Below are 12,723 nucleotides of genomic sequence, written 5' to 3'. Positions count from 1 at the left end.
GAATTGGGGGTCCTGGATACAGTTGGGGGGCGCTAGGAGTAGGGAGTTCAGGGTGTTGTGGTAGGGGGCCTGGCACCAGACTGGCCAAGGAGACCCTCAATGCCACTCCCACACCTGGGGGCTTTGTACTGTGGGCAACTGCAGTCTCCTGGTTTATATTTAATGCACTGATTGCTAAAATTATAGCCCGCTGCCAAGGGGGGTAAGGAATTAGATTCAGGGTCTAATTAAAGGTTCACTCTTCATTTGAATTTCAGATTCCAGCTTTAATTTTAGTAACTTCTCTGGGAGCCATGGAGGCCCAGCCAAGAGGGAGGCACACCTGCTTTAGCCCACCGTCGCCTCCTTCTTGGGCCCCCTGCTTGCCTGCCGTCCTGAAGGCTTACCCAGACCAGCCTGGCACCATAGACCCTCTGCAGAATCCTTTCCTGCCTGCCCACCTCATGGTGTCATTGGATACCTCCTGCTTGTGCCAAGAAACCCCTCAGACCAATAGGCCTGGGAGAGGAAGATGGGATTTGGGGTCTCCTGCACCAACCAGCACAGGGGGGACCCTAGAGACCGAGCAATTGTGACACCCCTGTTTACAGAGGAGACAGTTGGGTTCAACTATTTTTTTTTTTTAATTTATTTATTTCACCTGCATTCTTTTTTTTTTTCTTTTCTCCCCAAATCCCCCCAGTAGACAGTTGTATATCTTAGTTGTGGGTCCTTCTAGTTGTGGCATGTGGGACACCACCTCAACATGGCCGGACAAGTGGTGCCATGTCCGTGCCCAGGATCCGAACCAGTGAAACCTGGGCTGCCGAAGTGGAGCACAGGAACTTAACCACTCGGCCACGGGGCTGGCCCCTGGTTCAACTACTTTTGCCTCAAAGGCAGGCAGATGGACTTGGACCTTGACAGGTTTATGAAACACTGTTTATACCATGTGCCTTGTACCCTTGGACACTCTTGTCTCCTCTGTAGGCACCTGCCACCTAAATGGTCATACATCTTTCATGTGAGTCCCCTGGTGATGGGGACCCCTCTATCTCACAAACAGATGCCCAAATAGATGTGAGCTGGTCAGTGACATGGAGGCAGAAGCGCAGTGTAGCTCTGGGTCCCCCAGTCAGTCCCAGTACCACCATTTCCGAGGTGGTAACCCCAGCTGAGCCGGAGCCCCCTCCTTCATCTGAAGAACAGGCACAGGAACGGGGCTGCCTCTGCAGCTGGGGCGAGACTGACTGAGCTCAGGGCCAAGATGAGTATGGGGCCAGGCTGTGGGGTGCTCAGCACACTGAAGCTGCTGTTCCCCTGAGTCAGGGAAGGGTGCACTGATCTGAAATACATCTGGACGGCACTACCCTGCATCCTGGCCATGCCTGCCCACCTCCAGGAAGCCCTCCCCCTCTGCTCCCTCTCTCCCCTACTCTCATGGCACTCAGCAGCCATCTTGATGCTGGCACCTGAAGTGACCTATGGGAGGAGGTCCATGCACTTCAACACCCTGCCCAGGGACTACCCCACCCTGTGCAGTGAGGCTGTGCCCCTTAGTGCCACAGAGACACAGCCCTCGAGGGGTCAAGGCCTCTAAGGAGTTGTAGGAAGTGTAGGGTGGGGACCTGTGCCACCACAACTCTGCAGGGGGGAGCTCAGATTGCTGAATAGCACTGTGTCCTAATGCTCATTTTACAGCTGAGGCCACTAGGCCCAGAGAGTGGGTGTGGCTCTGGCAGCTCCCCGACCCAACGTAGGCAGGGGCACTTACCAGCTCAGCGTCGGCCTTGGCGTCATAGTACATGATGTCTTCCTCCTGGTTGGGGAGAGAGGCCTCATCACTCACGGCTCAAGGTCTCCTGAGGTACAGCGAGGACCCCCAGCCCAAGGCCCGGAACAGTCCCCTCAGATTTCTCCAGGCAGAGACAGCCCCTCCCCCACCCAGAGCTGCCACCAGGGAGGGCTGGATGAGTCAGGTTGGGAATGCCCCACCCCCAGCCAGCCGTACTCAGGGGCCTTCACAGGCTCCAGGGGGATGTGGGACCCCAGGTTGGATCCCGGGGGCCCCTGACTCCAGGACCAGGGTCTCACTGTAGCTCTGCTGCAAGGTAGGGTCAGAGCCAGCCTGTCTGCAGAGCCTCCGGCTGAGGCAGTAGCAGGGGGGAATGAGGAAGATGGGAAAATAGAGCCGAGTCTGGGCTAGAGCGAAATAATGACTCGACACCACATCTTCCAATTTCTTCTATTAAAAAGCCTGCTCATTACGGGCATGTACTTATTAATTATCTGTGATTTGTTGTGAAATGCAAGGGGGTTTACACAACAGGAGCGGGAGAAAACAAAGCCGGCCCCAGTGCCTGCCTCCCAGCCCTTGCCTGCCTGTGCCCGCCCCACCTGTCTTGGCCTCGCCCGCCTGCCCGCCACCTGGGTTCTTGGCCATCTGCACGTCATAATCACCGGCCACCCCAGGGACCCATAACACAAACGGGCTAATTTCATGTTTAATGATCTTTAATCAGAACTGAGCATGGCTAACAGAGGCTGCCAGAAGGTGAATCTGGTGCCATCAAGTGACCCCTACTCAGGAGGGGCCACCCTACCCCTGCCCTGATGGGCCCTAGGGCCAGGGCATGGGACAGGACCACTGTCTGAGTTACCCTCCCCCTGTGTGCTTCAGGCCTGTGTTGTACAGTAAAACCTGCAGCATGGCCCTGGCAGTCCCTTGTTCACTGCCTGTGAGGCTTGGGGGCCTGTTTCTTTCTTTTTTTTTTTGAGGAAGATTAGCCCTGAGCTAACATCTGCTGCCAATCTTCCTCTTTTTGCTGAGGAAGACTGGCCCTGAGCTAACATCTGTGCCCATCTTCCTCTATCTTATGTGGGACGCCTACCACAGCACGGCTTGATAGGCAGTGCATAGGTCCACAACTGGGACCCAAACTGGTGAACCCTGGGCCACTGAAGTGGAACATGCACACTTAACTGCTGCACCACTGGGCTGGCCCCGGGGCCTGTTTCTTTGTGGTCTGCAAATGGGGGTGATGACCTAGTGTGCTCCCAGGGATCTGGCTGTAAAACAGCAAGCACAGAGCCTGCACTTACTCTAGTGTGGGCAGAAGTCACCTTGGCCACTCTTTGCCCGGGCCTGGCTGGCTCTGTTTGCTGTGTGACCTCAGGTCTGCAACGTTCCCTCTCTGAGCTCAGGTTCCTCATGCTTCAGGGAGGAGCTTGGCCTTGGTGGCTGCCCAGGTGCTGGGTCTGAGGCCATGGTTTGAAGTGGTCGGTATTGGGGTTCCTGGGGAACAGTCATGGGTTGTCTCCCACCAGAGGTCTCGGGGGTGCAGGCCACTGGCTGGACCTGTAGGCATAGTCCAAGCATTCTGGAACGCTGACTACATGCCCGGCACCATGCTTGGGCAAGACCACAACGTCTTGATGAATGTAAGAGCAAAGATGACTTGATAGTTTCAGTCATCTGAGTCATCTGCCATAGCTAGAGCTTCGTACATATTGTTACAGGGTTCTCCCGCCAGCCCTGTGACCCCCATCCTGCAGACGAGGACACTATGACAGGGCTCCAACCTGCTTTCCTGACTCGCCTCCAACCCCTCCCACACCTGCCCACCCACCAGTCCAGGAAAACGGGAGCCCAGGTGGGCCCAGGGCAGGGGTTGGGGCTGGGGCTCAGGCTCCAGGGTGCTCGGCCTTTCCCTGCGCCTGGCTCCAACCGTAGCGCATAATGAAAGCTGACATTACATCAAACACAATAAGGAGTTTCGGTTGATGAAGATCATTCCTGAACACACAAACCCATTAAACCGAGGGAAAAAAATATCAATTCAACACACTCGCTGGCAAAAAGAAAATGTGATTTGTTATCTAAAAGGGGGTTATAAACACGGCTCTGATGCTCTTTCCCTCCGTAATGAAAACAGGCGGGCGCGGTGGGAGGACTGCAGATTAGAACATGGGGCTTCAAGCACCAACTTTTTAGGCAAACCTTCTACAAGGACGGGAAAGGGCATGGGTGGGGGATGGCCACTCTCAGGCCTCCAGGAGCCTGGGCTCCCCTCACAGGCTGTGGCTGGGTCCTGCCTACACCTAGGCCGTCCCTGGGACACCCTGGCATTCACGTGGGCCACACCTCCAGCTGCTCCAATGGCTCCTTTTGTCTCTTTGTCTTGCTGTTTCATGGTCTCAGCAGAAGATCAGATGTTGATGGCATCAGGGAAACAGGGGGAATGTGTCATACAGGATTCCAGCCCCCTGCAGACTATGGGTGAGGCTCAGGAATCTGTATGCGGTTCTTGTACCCCAGGGGCTGGGATGCATGTGGGCAGGAACCCTCCTGCCTCTCCCACCTTGAGAGACCAGGCCATGTGCCATCCTGGGTAGAGAGTAGCATGGGATGTCGGCGGGCAAGGTCATGTGTGGAAATACATTGTAAACACGGCTATGGTCGCTATGCTTGATGTGATGTGGAGCTGGGGGTGGGGCAGGATGGGGCCATCAGGCTCAGGGTGGGAGGGACCCTGGAAAGGCCTGTGTGTCTGCTTTGGCCTGTACAGTTCCCTAGTGTCTATCGTTAGTGCCCCACCTCTGCATTACACAACAAGGAGGCAGTACCACCTTAGCAATTACATGCAGGGGCCTTGGCAAAGCATCCTGGCTTCAAATACTGACCTGAACACGTGAACTCCTGAGCAGTAAGTGGAGACCTCAGTGGCCCCATGAGGACTCCCAGGGGTCACCCCCATCTCACCGATAAGACAAGGATGGCTGTTAAATCCCTTAGCCTCAATGAGGCTTTACCTCAGGGTCTTAATTTCCTACTTATAAAGTCAATAAAATAAAAGAGTGTGATGTTCCATCCTCTGAGGGTGCTCTGAGGACAGGGAGCTGGGACTCCCCAGAGGTCAGAGCCAATCCTACCCACAGGTGGGCCCCCTTCTATCTATAACTCCACAGTCCTGGGAGGTGCCTGAATGTGGAAGAAACCCCATGGCTGGGGTGAAATTGGCATCCTTAAAGTCTGGGGTCCACACCCCTAACACCCCCTTCTGTTACAGATATTTTAGGGGCCGTTTTGCTTGAACTGGGCAGGGAGTAGGGGGATTCATCCCCTCTGAACTCACACACCTGCCCCTCCCCCCATGAGGATTTCTGGACATAGATGACATGTGAGGGGTGGGGCTGGAGGCCACACAGTCCTTGTATAGATGATGTATATACTCTCCTTAGCTGGAGTGAGCCCAAGAGAGGGCACAAGAGGTGTTGGCAGGTGAGGAAGAGGGTGAGGAAGTGAGCATGGGGTTAGCATGGGGAATGGTTGTTGGCATCTACATTTGTGCTGTGAAAGGTGGCAGCATGGCCTGGCAAGTCCTGACTGCCGCCTGACCACCAGGCCCCTGTGCAGGGCCCAAGCCAGCTACCCGGCTGCACCAGTGAGGACGCTTGGCCTTCCTGCCCTGGTTCACCACCAACTCAGCTCAGCCAAGAGGACTGGTTTCTGAGAGAGCCGTCTGTCGCTGGCTTGGCAGAGAGGCAGGCAGCCAGCCTGATTGCTGGGGCAGTTCTCAGGCCAAGGAGGCCACCTGTCCGTCCAGCCAGCTCCTCTGGCCTGGACCAGCTTTCATGGCCCTCCCTTTAGGTTCCCAGGCAGAGCTACCTCTCCTGTCAGACTTTCCAGGTAGGGCTGCTTCCTCCATTAGATTCACGGGGCAGGGCTCTGTGTCCTGCAGGCCCTGGGGTTGGCACTGAGGTCTTGGGGCCAATGGCCTCTCCTGCCTCCCTCACCCATGCCCTGGCCCAGCTCCTCCCTGGTGGCAGTTTAGATGGCAGATAATGCTGGCACATTGAGGTGCTGGCGCCAGGCACAGTGTCCAGCAGGCAGGCCATCTTCATCTACCCTAAGTGTTATGGGCACCAGAGCACCTGCTGCCTGTCTGCAGGGGCTGTGAGAGGTGCTGCCTGCTAACAAGGACCATGGTTTCCTTGGTGTCCAAGGGCTGCGGCCAAGGCTGTGGCTACAGGTTCCCTGCTCCTGCCATGGCCAGGTGTGTGGGGTCATGGCCTGGGACTAGGGAGGGGAGCAGGGGGTCTTCATGCCCAGACATCTCCTCTTTGCTCTCTTGTCCTAGCTCTGACCCTGCAGATTCCAGGATCCTCCAAGTACCCAGGCCAGTGTGGATGGTGTGTGTGTGTGTGTGTGCATGTGGGTTCACCATTGTCTGTTTCTCGGAGGTCTGCATGCAGACCTATTGTGTGCTGTTGACACAGGGAGGGCCACACCCTACTGATCATGCAGTGGCTTCCAGTCTGGTCTCACAGGCCAAGCGTCTCCTCTGCCCAGAACTGCTGGGTGCCACCCTCCCCCTCTCAGAGGTAAGAAGACGGAGGCCCATTAGCTCCTGGTCACTCTGTTCATAGGGCACCTGGCTGTACAGCACTGAGTCAGGCCCAACTGCTTCTAGTCTAGAGAAGCCATGAGTGGAGCAGACAGATGAGCCCACTGGGGACGCTGGCCTGGGGCAGCCTGCACTGGGAACTACCTGTGATGGAGGCACCAAAGGTGGGCGCTGTGGGCAGTGGGGGTCAATCTGAGGGTTGGGGCCAGAAAGAGGAGCCCTAGGGAATTAACTGGAGATGGGGAGGCACTACCCTTCAGAAGAAGGAGGTAAGGACCTGGGAGAAGGCCTGCCTTGCGTAAAGGGCCTGAGTTCGAGGGTGGGGTTGTGGCACAGGCCGAGTGCCTCTCCTGAGGAACATGGCTCCTTATTGGTCACCTCCTGAAGGTCATTGGGAAGGACATGGTTTCAAGGGACAAAAACACCATCTATTCTCCGGCCTCAAGTCCCCACATCCCCCCCCCCCCCCCCTGGCATGGACAGTCCCCACCTGGAGCCGCCGCCAGCTCTCCCTGGCAGCACAGGCAGGGCTGGCTGGTGTGTCAGCTAATGGGCCACCATTAGCACTAACGCCTTTCAGCCTGGCGGTGGGGGCAGCTGCAGTGCTTCTGGGGAAGAGTAGGGCCCTGACCCTGCAGCTGGAAAGGAGGGCGTCACTACAGCTCCACCCTGCCCTAGATACCAGTGGGACAGACAGACAGGCAGACTGATGGACGGGGGTGTGGGTGGTGAGCATAGGGCAAACAAGGCTGCCTAGCTGTCCCTGTGGTCACACGCAAGCTGGGGGCGTCTGAAGTCAAGCCAGGAGGAGGGGGCCAGCCAGAGCCCACTCCACCTCATCTCAGGACAGGAGCACCCGGGGGCCACGGCCTGGTGTGTCCAGAGATGCATCCACATCCTAACTGACTTGGTGCCTATGTGGCCTGACATGTGGACCAACCCTCTCACACATCATACCTGAGCTGACAGGTAGCACCAACGCCAGCCAGTCCTTTGCCAAATGGGGAAACTGAAGCCCAGAGAGGGACAAGCCCTTGCTGGGTCCCACAGGGACTGTGACCCAGTGTGTAGGGAGCAGGTCCTCCAGCAGCACCTGTCTCAGCACCCACTGGAGGCCTCTGAGACCTTGGCCCTCCTTCCTGGCAGGCCCTGTGGTGCCCACTCTGGCCTGGGATAAGCTGTTCCTGTCTCAGGGAGTAGCTGAAAATCAGGAGTCAGGGGTCTGGCAGGATGTCCCTTGGAAATCTTGGTTTTTGTGCAAAGCCAGGAAGAAAAAACAAGTCTGGGGCCAAGGCAGCCTCTTCATCTTCCTGTTTGGGGCCTGGACTGGAAGGGAGAGAAAGCCAAGCTGAGGGCAGGTCTTTTTATTCCCTCATTCCCTGATTCCTTTGCTGGCTCTCCTGCGCCTGCTCTGCACACCTATCCTGGGGTGGGGGGGTCGGGCTGGGGGGAGGCAGGGGGAGGAAGCAGATTTGTCAGGAACAAAAGAAGGGCCAGAGCAGGAGCTGAGGGTCCTGGATGCCCAGAAGGTGGAGGGGCTGATGGGCTGGGGAGTGGGAGCAGCCTCACTGGGAAGGGACAGACAAGCTGGGCCTCCAGGAGGAACAGAGGGCATTCGGGGTGGAGAGATCAGGAAGGGTCCTGGAGTGAGGTGTTCAGTGTGGCTGGAGACAGGAGGAGGGGAGGGAGGTGTGAGGTTGACAAGAGAGGCAGGAAGAGCCAGATCCTGGGGTACTGAGTGCAGGCTCAGGGCTGGGCCTTGCAAGAGAGTTGCCAGGCAGGGGTTATCTGCAGGTGGGGGCATGGTCTGAGCGGTGAGTAAATGCAAGTGGCTGCTGCTGTATTTTTGATCAAGGAGCTAAGGAGGCATGGGGCCCAGTGATCTGTGGTGGCGCTGGAATGAGGAGGGAAAAAAGGGTCAGTCCCGAGCTCCTGGGGAGGGGGATGGGTTCGGGAGTCACTGCTCATTTATGTGTTCACTGTAAAAAATCATGTTCCCCCTAACCCCATGTGAGCTCCCTGAGGGCAGCCCCCAGCACCCACTAGGCAGCAAAGGAAGAATGCCATCGTGTGGGCAAGGTGGGGCAGGGCTCAAGGCGCCCTGGGGGGATGGGAACAGATTTACGGGGCCTGGATCATAGGCATGAAGCCCCTGGCACCTGACAGCCCAGCTGTGGATCTCCACCATCAACAGGTAACCTCAGATAGTTCTAACCACTCTGTGCCTCAGTGTTCTCGTCAGGTAAATAGGGATAATGATCCCTCCTGCCTCCTAGATGTGCCAGGCCCAGAGCGGGAGTGATCAAGCCTCACCTCCACCCTCCTTATTGGTCCCTGGGTCACAGCGGGCAGCTCTTGGTGCCTCTCCCTGTGTTTAGCACAGAGACCACCAGGAGGCATAGCCCAGACACCTGAGCAGCTGGAGAGGACACAGTGGGCCCTGCCAACTGGTCTGGTCCCTGAGGGTTCCATCACCCTTGGTATTGGGGGTTCCTTGAGGTCTGAGAGGAACCCTGCCTCAGTCTCTCTTCTGGCTTACTGTGATCCTCTGAGACATCAGCCTGAAAGAAAGGGTGCAGCTGTATCCAGACCCAGCCCAAATCAAACACAGCTGCCTGAAGTTGTGAGGCCTCTCGGGTTTGAGGCTGGGGGTCAGTGAGGCTTCCCTTCCCTCCCTCACATTCTGGGCCCTTCTGCCCTCAAGAAGAGTCCTATATCGGCTTCTCACACCTCCACTCCTTTGGAACCCGGGCTCCTTCTGAGCTCTGCTGGTGGAAGGAGAGGTTTTTGTGGCTGTGGAAGCCTGGTCCCCGATCCCAGCCCGAGGGCCTCCTGGAAGACAGGCTACTGCTCAGGGAAGTCCTAGGAAGCAGATAGAGTCCTCTTCTCCCAACGTCTCTTCCAGGTCAGCATATTAAAGTCTGAAAAGTCCTGGAGTCAAGAGGCTTCTTTGTCCAGGGGTTCTCTAAGGAATCTGGGCACCTTCTTAACCACCAAGGTGACACCAACTTTGGGGAGCATTACTTAAGAGCAGACTGTCTGCTCACAGGGCACTCCATAGCCCCTTGGGGGTGGAATGAGAGGCTCATATCTGCACCCTGTGCCCAGCACCAGGGGGACTTCAAATGTTCACTGAATGTTGGACAGAGGTTCCTGGCTCCACTCTGCAGAGCCCTTGGTACCCCTGCAGTGGGTCTGGCAGCCTCCCCTCCACCCTCCCCTGCATCCACCTCCACCCTTGCTAGGGGTGGGCAGGTCCCAGGGGCTGGGGAGGGCACTGCCATTCTTACCTTGATGTTGTCCTGCCAGCGGTGGGCTTTCTGGAAGTTCTCTGCAGCATCGGCCAATTTCTGAGGGACAGAGCACAGGGAGTTCAGAAGCTGGGGAAGGCCACCTGCCCCTGCCCAGCCCAAAGCCTTCTCCAGCCCCAGCCCTCCCTGGGGCCAGGCTGACTCAGGGACTCCCTGCCCCCATCCTGCCAGACCCCAGAGATTCCCTGGCCCAGACAATCCCCAGCTTGCTGTGTGGACGTTTCCCACCTCCACAGCTGGGTTCACACAGGTGTGGAAAGGTGAAGCCTGCACAAAGTGACCTGAGTGGCATCTCCATGGGACTCCTTGTACTTCAGCCTGGCCACATCTCCTGCTCACAGGATGGCAGGGGGACCCCAGGACATAGCAGGACCCAGGCCCTGGAGCCAAGCCCCACTGCCACTCTCTACCCTCCACAAATCAGTGTCACCCCAGCGCCAAGAAGAAGGTCCTCCCCAGCCAAGGGTGAGCTGCCACAAGTGACAGAGGCTGGCTGACATGCCTTTGCCCCCAGCTTGCTCAGGGCCCAGCAGGAGGCGCTCACAGCCTACCTCTGCCCATGCAGGCCCACCACCACTGTCCCTGTCCCAGCTTCCTGAGCCTCTCCCCAGCGGGGCTCTCCAAGCCTTCCGTCCACACAAGCCTGGCCTGTCTTTGGGGCTGGTTCCTGCAGCCTCCTCCATCGAGGCCCCTGTCCCTGTGAGCACAGTTGTGTGTCCATCCAACCCACATCTTGTCACCTGACTGTGCTGATGTGTGGAGATGTGGCAGAGCCAGCCCTGCCCTGTCACAGTCCAGAGAGGGAAACAGACATATAACTGGGCAGAACAACTAGGCAGGAGTAGCTGAGGTGCTTCGAGGAAGCTCAGTGCTGTGAGAACTTGGGACATCAGGGAAGGCTTCCTGGAGGAGGCGCTTGTACCCAGCCACCCTCAGAGTCTGAACCCTGGCTGCCCAGAGATTCTCATTTTGCACCTCCATGGATCTGTCTCTCCAGGAAGTCTTGGGGCTCCCAAAGACGGCCCTCTGGGGCCTCTTGCAGAACTGAGTGCAGTGAAGTCCTGTTAATCGTTATGACAACTGTCACTACGAACCGGCCACCTACTGCATGCCGAGCTGGCCCCAGGCCAACGACACATCATGTTTACCTGTCACCGTTCACGATGTGCCTGACATGTCCTCTTCAGATGAGGATACCCAGGCATGGAGATGGTGAGCAGTCTGCCCGAGGTCACAGGGTGAGTCTGAGTTGGGCCAGACCCCTGAGCCTGGCCCCCATCACTGCTTTTGCCTTGCTCAGCCCATGACCAGGGTCTGAAGGCACACTCCACAGGGCCCATTATGCCCAGTGAGGGACGGATCAGCTCTCGTGGGGAAGGGGCTCTGGTCCCCTCCCTGCTCCACACCATCCTGCCTCCTGGGTCGAGCCCCTACTCAAAGGCCCTGGCCTCCTGGTATTCAGGACACATGCCCCCATCCATCAGTCCAGGCCTGATGTGGCACACGGGCCCCAGAGGGGAGGTTCTAACAAGGCCCGGCAGCTGCCCATTAGGGGGAAAAGAGTCAGGACATGGGAGACCAGCTTTTCCTCCCTCTCAGCATGAACAGTGAGGGGGGGAGGTGGTGCATGGTGGGACTCCCTGCAGAGCTGTGACTTCCACTCTCTGGGGCAGGATGCCACCTCTGGCAGTTAGTTGGGCTGTCCAGAGCCACCCCTACTCCCACTGAGCCTCATTCCCCCTCCTCCTCAGGACAAGAGCACTGAATGCCGGGAAGGCTATGAGGCTGGGAGTCCTGGGGGCAGGGCGGGAAAGTCCCTCTGGAAGTCAAACCCCCTCACTTCACAATGCTGAGCTCCTCCTGGCCTCCGCTTCCCTTCCCTGATATCCAACTGTCTTTTCTGTAGGTTCTGTCATCTGCCCACCTGTTACTTCAGTGCCTGCTTGGTGGGCCCCACCCCCTTATCCAGCTTCAGGGACCACAGGCCTCTCTAATCCAGGGACCAGACGCCTCCCATGTCTTGCCTCCAATCCTGGCTCCTCTTGAGCTCCTAGACCCCTGCTGGGGTGGCCCTCAGGCCCGCCACAGCTCACCTCATGCCCTCTTGGAATAAGTCCATCTACCTTGGAACAGTTGTTCCTCCATCTCACCTTTGATATCACTCAAACTATCAACTGTTCATCCCCAGCCAGGCTCCATTCTCCCTAGGCTTCTATGTCCTCTCTTGCATTTTGCCATCTATTCTCCGCACAGCACCTGGAGCCTTCAAAATGTGGATGTGATCATGTGGCTGCCCCTGGCCCCTCCCTGTGGCTCTGCATATACAAAGCAAAGCTTTCTTGAGGCCCGGAGGGGCCCACCTGCACCCAACTCCTGTCCCTCTCTTTCCATCCTGGGGCCCCCTCTTGGCCTAAACCACAAATACCCCACCTCAACCCCAACTCCCAGAGTGGGTGAGGCCCCTGATTCACGAGCTTGCCGTGCCTTTCTGCAGAGGACGGTACTATGTGACATGTATGGTTGACAACACTTATCACTCTGTTAATTGAGCACCTACTATGCAAGCTCAGCATCTAGCCTGGATGAGGAAGTGAAGCCTAGAGAGCAGCCCCCAGGGCTGCAGCTTGAGGGGTGAGCCCTGGGCAGTCACTGCATCCCCTTTTCTTTACCTGGTGGCCCACCACCTTTCTCAGAGTGGGCCTGGAGCTCACGTGGGGCTCCTTCACCAGGGATGAGGCTGGGGCAGGGCGTGGAAACAACTACATCAGCTCTCTTGATGCAGAAAAGCCACAGGGTTGATGGAGTTGCAAATACCAAACTGCCAGTAGCTAAAGTCTCCAAACTGGGCCACAGCCTAGAGGAGCCATCTTCCCCCCTCACCGTCCCCCGCTGGCTGGGAGAGCAAGCTCCTTTACCCTCTCATAGCTCAGCTCTGACCTGGGATTCAGAGGCCCCAGGGACACGGGGGCTGCAGTCCCTCTAGTGCCCTAGCCTAGTAGCCAACATGAGGGAGACCCGGGGTGGGG

The 12,723-nt window shown here is 57.4% G+C and overlaps 1 protein-coding gene across 1 annotated transcript in view; it reads right to left on the bottom strand.

Annotated features, from left to right (window-relative positions):
* Positions 1-12,723, bottom strand: part of CACNA2D2 (calcium voltage-gated channel auxiliary subunit alpha2delta 2) — a 141,235-nt gene that overhangs the window by 23,156 nt on the left and 105,356 nt on the right. Inside the window, exons 8-9 of the mRNA XM_046686268.1 lie at positions 9,677-9,736; positions 1,754-1,798 (exon numbers count right to left, since the gene is read on the bottom strand). Coding sequence (XP_046542224.1) covers positions 1,754-1,798; positions 9,677-9,736 — 105 coding nt within the window. The remainder of the gene's footprint in view (positions 1-1,753; positions 1,799-9,676; positions 9,737-12,723) is intronic.

Source organism: Equus quagga, chromosome 1 (assembly GCF_021613505.1).
Source record: "Equus quagga isolate Etosha38 chromosome 1, UCLA_HA_Equagga_1.0, whole genome shotgun sequence".
NCBI classification, from domain to species: Eukaryota; Metazoa; Chordata; class Mammalia; order Perissodactyla; family Equidae; genus Equus; species Equus quagga.
This window is presented reverse-complemented; position numbering and strand designations above follow the sequence as displayed.